The following is a 16721-nucleotide window of genomic DNA, read 5'->3' as shown; positions in this document are numbered from 1 at the left end:
GATTCTTGATTAATGAATCTACAAAATGGGGAGAACAAGAACTGCCTTGCACAGCTCACAGAGCTGTCACGAGGATCAAGTGGGATCATATGCAGGAATGTGTTCTGTAAACTTTAGAATACTGCTCAAAGAAAAGAACTTTCTGTTTCTTCTCATCTTTAAAAACTTGGAACCATGCATTGAAAAAAACATTTTGTAGCTGATGTAGCTAAATGACACAGGCACCATGGGTGTAGCAAAATACAGATTTGGAATGTCATTCTCATCCTGCAGTCATTACAGATATACCATATGAAATCAACAGATGTTTCTGGCAATTATTTCACTTGTCAAGGAATAAATGTAGGGGGCTGGGGTTGTGGCTCAATGGTAGAGCACTTGCTTAGCATGTGTGAGGCACTGGATTCAAGCCTCAGCACCAAATAAAAAATAAATAAATTAAAGTTATTATTTAATCTACAATTAATTTTTTTTTAAAAGGAAGAAATGTGGACAAATTCTTAATTCTTACTGGGCCTTTCTGACATGAGTTAGATGTATACCATGACCCTAAAAGGACAGACAGGAATCACTCACATGGCAACTGACAGGTCAACATTGGAACTTGAATCTCTTTAAGCAATAAAGGGGGTAATGTCAGAAGAAATGCTTTCCCCTTTGCAACAGTCATGTCATGTCTGTAAAAACAAATTATGCTTATGTAATGATGTTAGAGTAGTCTTCACAAATCTCTCTCTTCTCTCTCTCTGCCCCGCCCCCCCCACCACCAATATCCCTAGTATCTTGGCAAATTCTAAAAGCCCCAAAGAACAGACAAAAGATCCATGAGGTTACTGGGAGGTTCCTGAACTCTTAAGCAGATGTTGATGAAAGTAGATTATTCAAGTGATTATTGAGATTTAGAATTATTCATAATTTAAGGGCTTAACTTTCAAACAGAAACAATCCAAAAGCAAGAGAAACCGTAAGTTAACATTGAGCAGGAAGGTTAATAGGGACTGTAAACAGGAACTTGCTACTAGGAAGAGAAACAACTCTCAAATTACATAATTAGGGGATCATTGAGAAAATGGATACACCACCTACCAGTATGAATCAGTATAAATAAAGTAAAACTTTCCTTGCACAAAATACTTATTTTCAAGATTCCTGAAGAGTGAGAAGAGCTCAAGACCACCATGTAAAGAAGGGGAATGAAGATGACATTTCTGTGACCTTCAACTGTAGACTTTTTCTGCTTCATACACCAGGAGAGGTGAATATTTTATTAATTTTAGTTTAAGAAGTGTGAGGGGCCAAGTTTGCATGACACATTGTTTGAATTTTTAGGAAAAAGAAGAGAATAAGTATAGCTCAAGTCTCTCTTGTGATTATATTCACTTTGTTCGTGAGAGGGTTATGATCCTACAAATCAAAAATAATATCATGCTAAAGTTATATTATTATTATTTTGGCAGTACTAGATATGGAAACCAGAGGCACCTTACCACTGAGCTACATTTCCAGATCCCCCACCTTTTATTTCCTAATTTTTAATTTTTTTTTTAGTTGTAGATCGACATAATACCTTTATTTTATTTTTTATGTGGTGCTGAGGATTGAACCCAGTACCTCACATTTGCAAGGCTAGCACTCTACCACTGAGCCACAAGCCAAGCCCACCCAGCCTTTTTTTGAGACAGGATCTCACTAAGTTGCAAAGGCTGGCCTCAAACCTGTGATCCTTCTGCATCAGTCTCTCAATCAAGTTGCTGGGTTTAGAGTCCTGCACCACCATGCCTAGCCTTGATATTATGTTTTTTTTAAAAATGTTATTAGGTCATTTCCCCCCTCCCTATTATTCATTACAAAAAAGGAATATCTGAGATGAAAACTTCCTCAAGTTTCACTTATTCAATGAATATTTATTGAGAACCTATTGCATATCAAATAGGGTCCCCAGACAATAGATTTATACCATAGTTTTAAAAATTGTGTTTAGACTGATATGTATTTATCAACTTGTACAAATTTCTCTATGTCTACCTTCCTCAGTAGGCTGACTATAAGCAACTTAACACAAAGCTTTAAAACCAAAATTGAAAACAACATTATATAAAGGTGTTTTGCTTTCTAGAATATCAGAATCCTGATTTTCATAAGATATAATTCTAAAAACTGGATTTAGATAAGAGCTTTTAAGAACATGTCTATTGTGAAAGTATTGCAGACTGGTGTCTCATGAGCTAGAAGGGAAGTCTCCAGCAAACACAGCACAGTATTTATCTGAAATAAACCTGCTAAAGAAAGAAGATAGAGTGGAGAATAAGAACTTGACCCATTATGGACTAGAAAAGTCAACAAAATAAAACAACTAATTCAACTTGAAGGTTTCTAGTATTTCATTTACTGGAGGATATAGGCATTCTTTTCTTAAAAAATGAATTCTTTTTGAGGTTCTAGTTTGATATGTATGTGTGTGTGTATACAGATAGATAGAGACGGGGCTCTTTCACAGTTGTACAACCTATAACATAACAAAACAATAAAGGCAAAATATCATGGAGAGGAGTTATTTGGTCAAGAAGAAAACATCATAAAATTCCAGGGCTTTGCAGTCAAGACTGTCAAATATACATCCTAAGGGACAGACCCTTTATTGGCATTCCTTGGACCATGTAACAAGGAAATCCAGAAATCCAGGACAACTATAGTGTTTTAGAGATAAGCCTCATTATCTGTGGTCTCATTATAACTTTCAGATAGGAGATCTGAGCAGAAATACTGACAACCTGACTGAGGGTGAGTAGGAAGGTAAGGTTTATTCCAGGGGAGTAGAGAGTAAAATCAAAAGCAAACAAAATGCTTCAGTGGTTATGGCAAATGATATCAAGACAAATTCTAATCTGGAATAAAATAAGGAATAAAGATAAAATGATTCAGTAATGTCCCTCAAAATAGGGTTTTTTTTTTTCCTTTTCTGTCTTGCAAGTAAATGAGTACCTGCTCCTAACAGAAATGCACAGGAAGAGGCAGCCTAGAAGACATCTTTTTAAATAAAAATGAACTGAATCCTTCAAATAATGGAGCTGGACTTCCTTAAGTCACTGATGATTCAGTCCAACTCCGGTATCCTCAATCGGAAGGTATACAGAGGATTGATGGCAATTACGTTGTTGGAGGAAAAAAATTATAGGATGGTGGACTTCAAAGGAAAAACAACAACCAGTTATGAGTCAAATCAACAAGATCATAAGGAATCATTTAAATGACAAAAGGAGAAAGAATGCCTACAACTTAGGAATGTTCCTGAAGGTCCCATCAGTAAGAATGTTTACCTTTCTCAAAAGTGTTGGTCCACAAGAATATTTTTTTTGTATTAGTTTCAGAAAAATAAGAGCCCCAGAAACAAGGAAATAATGAAACAAAGCCCCAAACAATATGTGTCAGTAACGTTCCTTTCAAGCACATATATCATATGGACTGACAAACTGGATGTAAGCTTGGTCCATAAGGAGGCCTGCTATTCAAGGGCAGGCATATGCTGTTTGGCCACACAGCATCCATTCAAGTGACTGTGAGGTCATGGTTCACTATGTACTCCTGGTGCCTAGTCCATGTACCACATATACCAAAGCTCTGTGAATGGTGATGAGATATATAACATGTGTAAAGGTAAAATCTGCAATCACACTTTATTCTGCTGGAACAGAGGTTTGTGTGATTAAATTTTTCAGGTGCATCAGTCAGGGACAACTGATGTCCTTAAAACCAATGTACTGCTGACAGTGGGCAGCTTTTTCGATTTTTGTACAAATCAGGAGTGGAAAAACATGGGTATGTAACCAAATCACTGCAACTAAAAAAGGAAAGCTACAGAATAATTTTGGTGATATTGTACTTGTTCTGGGGGTTGCCATGGAAATCTGGAAGCTAAGCTACTTCACTTTCCATATTTACCAAGTGACTCCTGCTCACTCTAATGGCAACCCCATCACATACGGGAGGCAGGATCTGTGTTTATCACAGAACCCACTGACGACGCCAGGAAAGCACACACAGAGCCAAGCCAAACTCACGCATCTTGGCAGGCCTGAACACGTCTGGCCGGCCCACTGAATACGCAGAACTAGAAGGTAAATATGAAACACAGATCTTTGACGTCACTTTGGGGGAGGTTTCCCATTATGCGTGGAAGTCTGTAGGAATTCAGGCTAACATATCAGCTTTCCATGATGCCAGAGTCTTGAGGTCAAAAGGAGGGAAAAAGGACTATGCTTTCTAAGTAGCTCCTGATGCCTCACAAAACCAAAAGGAAGAAACTCTTCCTACATAATCAAATGAGGAGGGAGTTACCAGGCAGAAGGAAGTTTTGCAAAGAATCAGAGTTCTATACACACACACACACACAAAAAAAAAAAAAAAAAAAAAAAAGAAGGAAAGAAAGGCACAGGCAAAATACCTAGAGGCTTTCTCGTGCTATGGCTGGGAAAGGTGTACTTTCTCTTGCTTGTTAAAGTTTTGCAATGAAGTCTGTAATGTATCATCTTGACAAGGTAGGATGATAATAGCATGGCAGCTTAATGAATTTTGCAATAAAAAATGATGAGTGCACAGCAATTTCTCAGTTTACCATCTCTGGGAAACACCCAAGTACATGGGAAGCTTAGAAGCTGACTTTCTGAGGCAGTTTTTTTTTTCCCCTCCTATAGCTTTTGCTCTTGATAGTAGTGGGCATGACAAGCCACAATAAAATCTGAGGTGGTCTGATTTCATGCTGACTCAGTCTCAGTCTCTATGATAAAAAATAATCTTAAAAAGCAATTTGGGTGATATGTTTGGGCATACAAAAACAGTTCAGGCAATGTTTTTTAAAAAATGTTAAAAAAAAAAAAGCTTGGGCAATGATGGATTCAACAATTTAATGGTAAGTGAAAAAATATGGCCAGTTACATTGTTTTGAGCATACACACAGTACCTGATATTAACACTTTTAACAGTTTTTCTTCAGTACAACATTTTGTCTCTGGTTTTGGTGCTGTGTGGACTAATGAATTCTTGCCCCATTGCACTCATAAGACCCTTTTTCTTTGCAAAGGGGAAAAATGCCAATAAAACTGGATTTCATGAGAGAATGGGAAAAGCACTGTGGCTGGCAGGGATTGAACTGGTTCACAGGAATGAGATGTGGAGGCACAATGGGAGGCCTGACCACGAACCACCACCATTTCAGAAAAACCACAAGGTAAAAGTGAGCCTTAATGGCTGAGCAGGGAGTTGAATGATCAGTTGGACCATTGGACCAACACGCAACAACTCACAACTTGGCCCTCTTTTCTTACTCGAGAACATATTTTAAGTAGAGCTGCTTGCCCTTCAACATAGGAGTGCCTGGTGTCTGAGGGAACCCATCTAGACTGCTTACTCTGCTCCTCTCTGGAAGAAACTATGTATTTATTTATTTTTATATCATGACTCATTGCAAAATGGCTTGAGATAGTAAATGGAAGGTACAATTAGGGAGTTTTGTTTTTAATAACTTAAAAAGAAGTCAATACATAATAAATACACATTCTTCTTCAATTTAGAAAATACAGAAAAGCATACACATAAACAAATACCCTGTATGAGCTGCCCTCCAGCTATATTTATTTTGGCATATAAATGTCCAGCTGTTCTGCTCTATGTAGGAATACTGACATGCACACACATGCACACACTTTTTTCTTTTAAGAAAGAAGGATCAGCCAGGCGTGGTGGCACACACCTGCAATCCCAGCGGCTTAGGAGGCTGAGGCAGGAGCATCGCGACTTCAAAGCCAGCCTCAGCAACAGCAATGTGCTAAGCAACTCAGTGAGACCCTATCTCTAAATAAAATACAAAATGGGGCTGTGGATGTGGCTCAGTGGTTGAGTGCCCTTGAGTTCAATTCCTCTCCCACCTCCCACCCTCCCCCCAAAAGAAGGATCATATCACACACAGGGAAAAAGGACACAATGCTGCCTTATGTGCTTCATTCATTTAGTGCTGATGCTCAAGATGTGAATCTTATTTAACTTATTTACTTTCTTACTGTGGTTCTGGAGGTTGAACCCAGAACTCCATGAATGTAACCACTGAGCTACGTGCCCAGGCTCATCATGTGCTTTTTTCCACATAATGATCTACATTGAACTTTTTTCTTTCCATTAGTGTTCCACACATCATTTTTAATAGCTACATCAACTATGTGGTTTTCAATCACACACATAACCACACATAATTAAGCCAACAGCCACATTATACCTTCTGCAGCCCGTGTGACAATAGGAACCCATATGGACAAATATACTATCTGCCAAAGCAAACGGGTGTGTCCAGAACGCCCAGGATCTCCAGAGGCAACCTGAGAAATGGCACATGCTACAGCTTTGACTGCTCAGAGAAAGGCATAATGTAAGCCTTTGAGTAATATGAATTCCCATTTTCAACAAGGAAGACACACATGAGAAGTATGTAAGCTGAATTCTCAATCTCTCACTAGGCCTGTCTGGGAGAGGGTCCAGGATGCATTAACTGAACTAAAAGAATTAATCAGAGCTATAATCCCAGCAGCTAGTTAACATGATCCATGTGAAACAATGGCCAGGAATCTGCTGCCACCTCCCCCACAACACTGTACAACATATCATAGGCTGCTGATGTAGTTGTACTCAAACATCAAATGCACTCTCTCTGGAACCAGAGCAACTCAGCATCTCCCTCACTGTGGGCCTCTCCCTTGGAATCTGTAGGCTCCAGAAAGGGATTATTTCCTTAGTCAACTATAAGGTAAAACTATAGCCTGATGAAAATCATCGTAACTGTAGCTAGCTAACAGTTATTAGGTGCGTATTTTGTTCTAGGCTGAGTGTCAAGGACTTTATATGCTCTGCCTCACTTAATAATAATTACCCTCTAGGGCAGCTATTATTAGTGATCTATTTTAGAGATGAGAAAATGGAGGCTCAGAAAAGTAATGTCTTCCAGGTCTCAGAACTGGTAGGTGATGGAGACAACAATAAAAAACAAAAAACAAAAAACCCTCAGTATGACTATAGGGCCTCTGTTTTCAACCACCATACCAGCTGCTTCAAAGCCCTGAGGGGAGTCAGAGATGATCTGGTAATGAATGACAGAATACAAGCAAACTTCACTGTCCCCACCTTGCTAAGCCAACTACAGTTAGCATTGGCACCACCAGGGTGCTTTTAAAAATACAGATGCCTGAGCTCTAGCCAAGATCTCCTAACTCAGAAGAGATGAAGCATCTATATTTTTAATAAGCTCCCTACAATCTAATGCACACTTAAGTCCAAGAATCACCATTCCAAGTAACTCATTTCAACCTCTTGTGTACATCCTAAAAATCTGGAACAAACTCAGCCACAAATGTCACTCTGCAACCTTTTGGCAGAAATCAAAAGGTACAAGACCTTGTTGCTGGTTCATCCAATCTCTCTGGTCTACCTTCTACAGTTGTCCTTAAAAAGTGCAGCTTGGATGTCAGTACCTTTCACCTACATATACCAGTCCCATTTCTGCTAGATGATATATTTGTGTGGAAACTTGGAGATTAAATAGTAATCTCCTTTGCTACCATCCGTCTGGCAGCACAGTTGAAAAACCACGTTCCATCTGTTCGGAGGTGATCGCAAATGAGAGTGTCTTGGCCCAGGATATTAAAATCCACTACTGAACGCATCGTACTCTTTGCAGAGTCAGTGCTAGATTTGGAGGGGAGACGGTCATGTGGCAGCAGTCTGCCAGTTTGCATATTAAGGAACCCATTTAATATGGTTTAACTGCCCCCATGGTAGTTCTGGAAGCAGGGACAGATGGTTTTTATTGCTTCTGTAACTCAGCCTAGCAAGGTTTTTTACTTCTGTGCCTCAAGAACTGACAGAGGTACCCTTTTGGAGATAACATAAGATCCAGTGATGGGATTGTTCCTGGGTAACAAATTCCTCCACTACCATTGTCTGGTTGTATGACCACTTACCTTCTCTAGCCTTAGTTTACTTGTCTATAAAGTATCAATGAGAACCTACCTAATGGGATTATCAAAATGGGATAAGAAGAGATCATGATGGGCTTTAGGAGGCATTTGGCACATCAGATGAGCTATAATTATTTTTACTTTTATTGTTATTGAATGAGGCTCAAACCTAATTGGACCTCAGGGTCCTTTATCAAATGTGCCCATTTACCCTTCTATAATAGCCCCTAGGTACTAACAGGCTGACCCCCAACTTTATGAGAGTTTAACCTCCAGGTTCCTGAGTATAACTGGAAACATCTTCCTTTGGAAGAAGGTTGGGTTTGCAGACTTGGTCACAACAGCCCACCTTCACAGAGCCACATCACCTATGGAATTGTCCCATACATTCAAACTGGAAATCTGAATAATGGCTGGCTAATGGTGTACCTTTGAGGTAGGCTGGAGAGAATTCTACTACTTCATTGCTAGTGATCTTGAGTACATTATTTATAAATATAAATAACTATAAATCCTATCATAATAAATAAAATATAAATTGTATTTTCTTCCAACTAGAAAATATGGACATTTACCTGTGAAACAATTTTAAAGTTTAAATGATGGTGCTATATGTAGTGCCCAGAGTGAGAAACCACTTGGCAAGTTATAGAGTCAGATACATTAAACATACAGAAACAGAAAACAATTTCTAGGAGAAAATGTCTTCCCAGTTCATTTGGGGAAATTATTTTTCTACAGTCCTCTCCTCATTTTAGAGACAGCTACCCACTGCTATTTACAGAAAGGACTCTCCCCCATGCTCCTTCTGTTATATACTACAGACTTCTTTTTTGTCCTTTGGGTCAGAAAGGGACCCTCATTTTCTTTGGTATTTTTCTCAGAATCCTTTAAAGAAAATATTCCTTGATCAACTACAGACAACTCTGATATCTAGTCCCTCATCACTAAAACATTCAGTGGTTTCCTGATGATTTTCATGTTTTGCTATGATGTTTTCTAAACCATGCCATTTCCCACCATTCCTTTTCTCTTTTCCAAAGTTTCATCTCCCAGGTACTCCCATTTCATTCCTAGCCCCATTTCTACCACACACCCGCCTATGCCATGAGGAGTCACATGCTTTGTAACTGACCTAAATCTCTACCCAGCACAGAGCAGGAGAAACCATCTGGCTCCTCATTCTGGAAAGAGACCATTGTCATTTTAAAGACAGCTTTACCTTTCAGGAAAAGGAAAAAGCCATCTGAGAAGACTCCACACTCATTCCCATAGGACAAAGAGGAAGAGTCATGGCAGGTGTCTGGGCACACGACTGGTCTACCGACATGGAAGGAAAAACTCCTCGGGGAAACAAGGACACCTCTGTGAGCATCAGCTATTATACCAAAGCTTCTGTGAGTCTGAAGTATAAAGACAGAGGACAGCTTCTATCAAACTCCCAAGGTGACTTTCAGGAGTGTCCTTTATGGGAAAGAGAAGGTAAATGACAATCTGAGGTGACAAGTGTTGGCACAGACTCAATTCAGAGAAAAGAATGGGCTGCAACTTGTGCACAGAGCAGGAGAGGCGGGGGAAGCTACAATGAAGATGAACAGCTGGGACTTCTCTAAGAAAGGCACCTAAGTGGGCTACTCCAGAAGCCTCCATGCCGTTAAGCAGCTCAATTGGAGACTGCAGAGGGGGCCAACGAATACAGAGAGCATAAGAAACTCCAATACTTCAGTGGTTCAGTGAGGAGAAAAAGGAGCATGGACTCAATATCAGATATCAGGCAGACACATGTAAGAGGAAATGAGCTTTAGAACAGTCTGGGATGGCGAGTCTGAAGGGAGAGAAGAGGTGCGTGTGCATGTACTCATGCCTTTGTGTGAATGTGTGTCCACACAGTACAGTGGCTCCGACAGGGTATTTGCTCTGTGGCAACAACATGAAGAAAGGTAAGGTCGCATTAAATCTGCACAGGTGTCGCAACAAACCCCACATGTACAACATAATACTGACATGAATAGTGAGTGTCCACAGCTACGTACAGAGCTTCTGACAATATCAGACCCGACTGTAGTCAAGCGCACAAAAGAAACTTGAGTTTGATTTAAATTAAGAGGATAGATTGAAGACAGTCAAAATTAAGGTCTAGAACTGTGAATTTCAAACTAGGGGACCCATTCCACAGGGGGTACACCTAGCTAATTCTAAGGTGGGATGTGGATGAACATTTTTTTCCTTAATGGCTGCATTTTATTTTAATGAACAGTAGAAAATAATACAGTGAGACCATTAAATTAATATTTTTAGAGATTTTTACATATTGAGATTAGGCCACATAAAGAAATGCATTGCTTTAAAAATCATTTTAAAGTACCTAGAACAAATAGTAATCATGAGTTATGTGATTGTGGCCCTAATAGTGAACAGAGATTTATGTCAATGATTGAAGTTTGGGAAGCACTGAGCTTGGTGTGTAAAGAAGCCTTAAAGTGAAGAACATCATTCTGTAGGAACATGCATTTTTTTTCCTAAAAATTACTTGCATAATCTTCACCTGTACTTTAAAGAGTGCTTTCTTTAAAAAAAATATTTATTTTTTTCAGTTGTAGTTGGATACAGTATCAATATTGTATTTTTATGTGGTGCTAAGGATTGAAACCAGGGCCTTGCAAATGCTAGGTGAGTGCTCTACTGCTGAGCCACAACCTCAACCCTTCTAAAGAGTACTTTTAATAAAGTTCTCTGCCTTTGTCAACAGACTAGACAAAAGGAAGGTGAAGGGTGTGGAAACTTTTCAGTGCCCATCTCCTGCTGTTCTGACAGTGATGAGGGCATTGCCACCTGGGAGGTGTGAGCCCATAACACCGCAGCTCAGGCCCGTCTTCCCTGTGCATGGACTCTCCCTCCTTTGCTACAATTTTCGCCACATCAGCCTGGATATCACTCCAGTTTCCCAGAGAAAAAGGTTGCTCAAAATAAACTCTAAAACACACAAATGCATTTATACTTATATATACTTTCTCATATGTATATACATTCACAGACTTTTCAATTAAAAAAAAATTTTTTTTCTCTAAGAAAGACGGGAAGCAATGTTCCACCAACATCTGAGAACGTGGAGAATGCAGCCCGTTTCTGGGATGTGCTTCCTCGTGTTGGGAGGAAAGCTCTGTCATTTTCCTGTCTCCCATCAGCACTCACGGACACAGCAGCTTGTTCTGGGGCTTAGGCAGGTCTGCTTTCACACATCCTCAACTTTCATCCTCTGCCTTATATGATAAAATTAATCTTGGACAAAGATCTAATTGATTTTCTCCTCATCTCTGTACTTCCCGACATGCTCCAGAGTGTGCTTTAAGACCCGTTCCAAGGCTGCTTCTGTGCCACTGTGACCACAAACCCAGCGCTATCTTAAGCTTAGGGGAATTGACCAACACTGCCTGGCTTACTCCAATCTTTGCTTTATGTTGCTTTGTAGGAAACCTTAGGTGACCGTGGCTCTCCTGGAAACTTGAGAGGCACCGTACCTTGTAGCCTAATGCCTGGATTTTTCAGTACATGGAGGTGAGATCAGTCCTGTTCCACAGTCTTCTTGTTATACACAGAGGGGCCAAGGCTATGTGCATACCGTGGAAAGAATGAACCCAGACAGATGCTTAAGAGGAACGTGGGCTACTGTTAGGAGGGAAGCTAGTGCCAGGATGGGGTCAAAGTCATCAGAGTGTACAAATCCACTGACCTAGAAATGCTTTTAGGAATTTATCTTAAGGGAATGATCATGAATATAAGCAGATTTACATAGAAGAATGATAATAGTAGCTTTACTTATAAAAGCAAAATATTTGCAAGAACCCAAATGGTACTAAACATCAGGATGCAAGCTTCTTGTGGGATACTGAGACATCCTGAAATGCAGTGAGGGTAGGAAGCAGGGAAGATGTGCATTCTGGACTTAAGATAAGGAAGGCTGTTACTTTTGAAATACAGGGATTAAACAAAAAACCACCACCCCCCCCCAAAAAAAAAACCCAACCTTTTTTATGACCAAGAAAATGACAGATGTCAATCCAGATATGGAACCTTTCCTCTTCAAGGCAAAGCAGTCACTGTCCTCTTTGTGCTTTTGCTGAACCTCACACAGATCAGCAGCAATAATTATAACAATAATACCACCAGGCCAGCACAGACTCTGCACCTGACACTGTTTGAAGCACTTTCATCTGCACAATGGCCCTATGATTCCCAGCAGAGCTGGAGGCCTCTACTCCTGTAGTTCCCCACACGGCTCTCCTATTGCAACAGCGGAGATGAGACTGTCTCTGTTAGGGCCTGGTACCTGATCACCACCTGATCACCACCAAGAATGTAGAAACCCCGAGAAACCATTATTCCTCTTTTCCAGAAGTGAAGATAGAGACTCAGATGTTACCTGACCTGTCAGGTCACACAGAGCTTAGGGAGGCAGCAGAGGTAGAACTCCCATCGGGGCCACCGGGGGTCAAAGCAGGTCAAGCTTACCTCCAGGACATTCTACTGCCTCCCCTGATGCACATTTCTCTATGCTGACTTACCACTGTGTGCTCACTGGGCTATTTCCCTTACTCTGTTTTGAGCTGCTGAAAGACAAGGCCCCGTTTTTTACATTCCCGCCTGTGGCAGGCATCACATAAATGACAGCTGCATGTACAAACCAGCCTTGGTATCTGCGTGTGATTAAACAATAACTAATAATGGTAGCAGCCATTCTCAGTTAATGATCCTTGCCCTGCTCCAGGCCTTGGGCCAGATGTTGAAATGCCTAATTCCACTTAATCCTACTTCTCTAACGGGGCATTTTCATCCCTGTTATACAGGTGAGCAAACTGAGCCTGAGAGAGGTAAAAGGCTTGCCCTCGTGGAGATGCTGGCACAAGAACCAGTGCCTCCCTGCAGAGCTGGAGGCCTGTTCCCCCTCATTGCACAAGTCTCTTAGTACAGAAGCTGAAGGAAGATAGGGCAGTGTAAGGTCTAATACCTGATCCCTACAAAGAACTCAAAAATCCTGGAAGGAAAAAACAATTTGATACATTTGTGGTAATAACACTGTGCTGTCTGGAACAAGGAGGACTTATTCTCTAATTAATTCATTGATAAGTTCCATGTATTTTAAAATGCCAACTCTACACCAGGTACAGAGTAGAGAAAGGGCAAGGAGAACCAGGTCCCGCCCTCACAGAGGCACATTCTAGTATTCCACATGACTCCCTCTAATGAACATTCAATTACAAACTGAGAAAAGAAAAGGAAATCAATTCTATGGGAGCTGCTAAAACTAAAGGGGCCAAAGAGGCCACAGCTGACCTCCTACTGTGTAGCAGGGAAAAGAAACTCAGGTGTTAGTCCACAGACCTGGAAAGAGAATCCTCAACAGCACCCCTTGCCTTTCATTCTTGGCAGTACTGCTTCCTGTCCTACCAGGGTTACTCAACAAATAGGACTTGATGGGCATGATGAAGCCCAGTCTTCAAGCACCCAAAAGGCCAGCAGCATACAGAGAGACCAGAGGTGTCCATCCCGAGCAGTGGGAGGCAGCATGGGATGTCCCTGAACACCACACTGTTCTAGAGCAGCAGGGACTCACGTTTCTCTGACGATTGCATGGCATGGAAGAGTGTCAGGGGTCTCTCGCTGCAGGATGGGGGCTTGGAGTCACCACTCTTCTTCCTAGACAGATGCAGCTGGGCATTGGTGAGTGGCACATCAGGTAGGGTGTTAAATATCTGCAAAGGAAGTTTCATAAAAAGGTTACACAATTCTGCAGATTAGGAAGAAAGCACAGGTTTGAATTGGTACAACTGAAAGTTTGGTGGTGACTTGGACTCAGCAAGAAAAGATCAGAAAAGATCACAGGCACATGCTCAGGACTCCACCGTGAACAGTTCTAATAGAACATCAAACCCTCTCCTACCAGAACTGGTCCCAGAATTTGGTAACCGTTCACTTCCACTTCTAACTCCTGCCATACTTTTTATGAATCCTCTTTTTGTTCTCTTCTCTGGGAGAAATAGGAAGCAGCTGAGATAAATATAAGCCACTGTCTGTTAAAAGTACTTAAAGCTTTTTTAATCTTTGTCCAGAACCAATTAATCAAAATCCCTTTACCTTTTTCCACTGGTTTTATTTCCCAGTTCTTGATAACTGTTTTACAACTTTCTTAGACTGTGAAAACTATATTTAAATAACATTCCAAGAACAATCCAGAGCAGGCTGCCCTCTCCCCTCCTCCTCAACTGCCTTCAATGGGAGCATCCTCTCAGCTCAGCAGCCCTGTTATCCGTGAGGCGTCTTTTCCTTGCTTAAAAAATGTGTGTGTATGTGGGGGGGGGTTGCTTTTTTTTACCCTGGAGGAAAGTGTGTGTGTATATATATACTAAAGACAATTTGGAAAATGTAGAAAACATTCAAGAAAAAAAAAAACTGAGCTTCTCCCAATTGTACTACTTGGAGGTAATCACAGTCAACATTTGGGTTTTATTTCTTTATGAGCTTTTTTCTTTGGAGCTATCATCATCATCATCATCATCATCTATAGCTAAAAAAGTGAGAATAAAATGATAGACAATGAACTTAATTTCTTAAAAGAAACAAAAAAAGAAAAAAGAAAATGAAGACAAAAATTATCACAACTCTTACCTTTTTTTCTGCAGACAAAAGTATTCTAGAATTTACTAAATATAATAGCCATCACTTACATGGTGCTACCATGACTACAGCAGCCGTCACTCACGGCAGGCTCCCTAGCTACCAGTCACTGCACTCTGTGCATACACAGCTGGCTTAGTTCTCAGCAACATTCCATATGACAGCTAACGTCCTCAGCATTTCATAAGGAATTGAGGCACAGAGGGATTAAGTTGCTACAACTATAGATATAATTACAGATGATAACACAGGGCTTTTTTCCCCAGATTCCTTTTTAAATTCATATAATAATACTCATTCATCTAATCAGCAAAATTCTTTTGAGTATCTACTTTATACTAGGCACTCTGGGCATAACAGTGAATTAGACAAATATGTTCCCTGTGGTTAGAGACTTTGGTTTCTAGAACTATGATTTAGTAAGTATTTGCCACACCAGGCACTAGGTAAAGTGCTTTGCATGAATTCGCATTTAATACTACACACACTTTTCCATAATGGAGATTATATTCTTTACACAGCTTTGTGTCCCACACATTTCATCTAACATTATATTGCAGCATTTCCTTTCATTAAAAAAGAATCTTCAGATTTGTTTCTTGATGATTACATAACCTCCTCACTAATTGAGTTGTCTAAATTTATTGATCTATTCAATACCATCTCTTATTCTGAAATAAGTTTCCTTCTGGATTTTTTTTTTCTTTATAACAGTCATGAGTCACAAGAGGTGAATGCCTCGGTGCTTCACTTATGGGTGGCCTCAGACACCCCAGAATCTTTCTTTTGTGTGTGCATTTAAAAGCAAGATTCAAAAGCTGATATATAGAAAGCGAAGTCATAAGAATTATAATAATTTCAGCCCAAACAGCTGCTCTCCCTGAGTTGGCAGGTCCTTGGGCTCCAATGATACCAGCCAGCTGGTTAAGTCAGTCTTGCTCCAAAACACAGCTGTCTGAAGGCAGCATTATCCTATCTTCCCTAGGGGACTGAAAATTTGCAGCAAGACAAACTGAATCACTACACAGAGCTGAGATAAACTGGGGCGAGGGATAAGAAGAGAAGAAGACTTAAAGCAAAAGCAGCAAGATACTCTTGCTTCCAGAGCAGTCGGAACCCCTAATAACAACTTGCCAACACTATACATCTCCATCTCTTTTTGAGTTTCTGCAATGGAAGACAAGGAAAAGACTATGGTTATTGAGCTCTAGGACTACAATCTCTAAGAAGTTTCTCCCTTCTTGACCTTGTTCACCAAACAATGGTGAGCCATGGCTGCTCTTAGGTGACATCCTAACTGTGCACCATTATCATCAGCATTTTAAAATGGCTCCTACACACACCTGTGTGCACCTGCCAATCACTGTGCTAGGTGTTGCATGCAACTCATCCACAAGCTGAGGGTCAGCTCAATATAATAAGAAGAATGACTGTTTCAGTGAGGGATCTCCTGACCTTCCACCCAGTAAGCAAGACAGGGACCAGGGCTGTAGTGGTCATCCATTCTGCAGGTTCTCTCCAGCTAATCTTCATACAGAAGCTGGTGCCCCCAAACTCACCAGAAAGGATTCAACAAATCATGGCATTTCTTGGTACCCTTCTGCCTCTGGCCTCAGGTACAGCACCTTCAGCAATCTCTAGCTAAGAGCATTTGAAAACTAATTCATGTAGGGCATAGTGGCAGATGCCTGTAATCCCAGCAGCCTGGGAGGCTAAGGCAGGAGGATCACAATTTTAAAGCCAGCCTCAGCAATTCAGTGAGGCCCTAAGTGAGATCCTGTCTCAAAATAAAAAATTCTTAAAAAGGGTTCACTGCCTGGTACCCCCCACCCCCCAAAAAAGAAACCTGAAAACTGATTCAGACTTAGTGATCTGCCTGGTTCTCGTACCCACCCTCACCTTCTTTACCTCTGGCCTCCAGACTTTGTCTCTCTTTTCCTAATGAGTTACTGTGAATGAGATCTTCACCTAACTACAATGGAAACAAAGATAATGAATATCTTTTAAAATTTCATCTATCAATGAAGATGGGAGTATTTATACTCTTTCCTA

At 40.6% G+C, this 16721-nt stretch overlaps 1 protein-coding gene across 4 annotated transcripts in view; it reads right to left on the bottom strand.

Annotated features, from left to right (window-relative positions):
* The window catches only part of Arhgap26 (Rho GTPase activating protein 26), a 416502-nt gene that overhangs the window by 74921 nt on the left and 324860 nt on the right, over positions 1-16721 (bottom strand). For all 4 annotated transcript variants that reach the window (XM_026384432.2, XM_077800951.1, XM_026384433.2 and 1 more), the window contains exon 19: positions 13609-13747. In XM_026384432.2, coding sequence (XP_026240217.1) covers positions 13609-13747 — 139 coding nt within the window. The remainder of the gene's footprint in view (positions 1-13608; positions 13748-16721) is intronic.

The sequence above is a fragment of the Urocitellus parryii genome, chromosome 1 (genome assembly GCF_045843805.1).
Source record: "Urocitellus parryii isolate mUroPar1 chromosome 1, mUroPar1.hap1, whole genome shotgun sequence".
Lineage (NCBI taxonomy): Eukaryota > Metazoa > Chordata > Mammalia > Rodentia > Sciuridae > Urocitellus > Urocitellus parryii.
The sequence above is the reverse complement of the archived record's forward strand: the minus strand, read 5'-3'. Positions and strand labels throughout refer to the sequence as shown.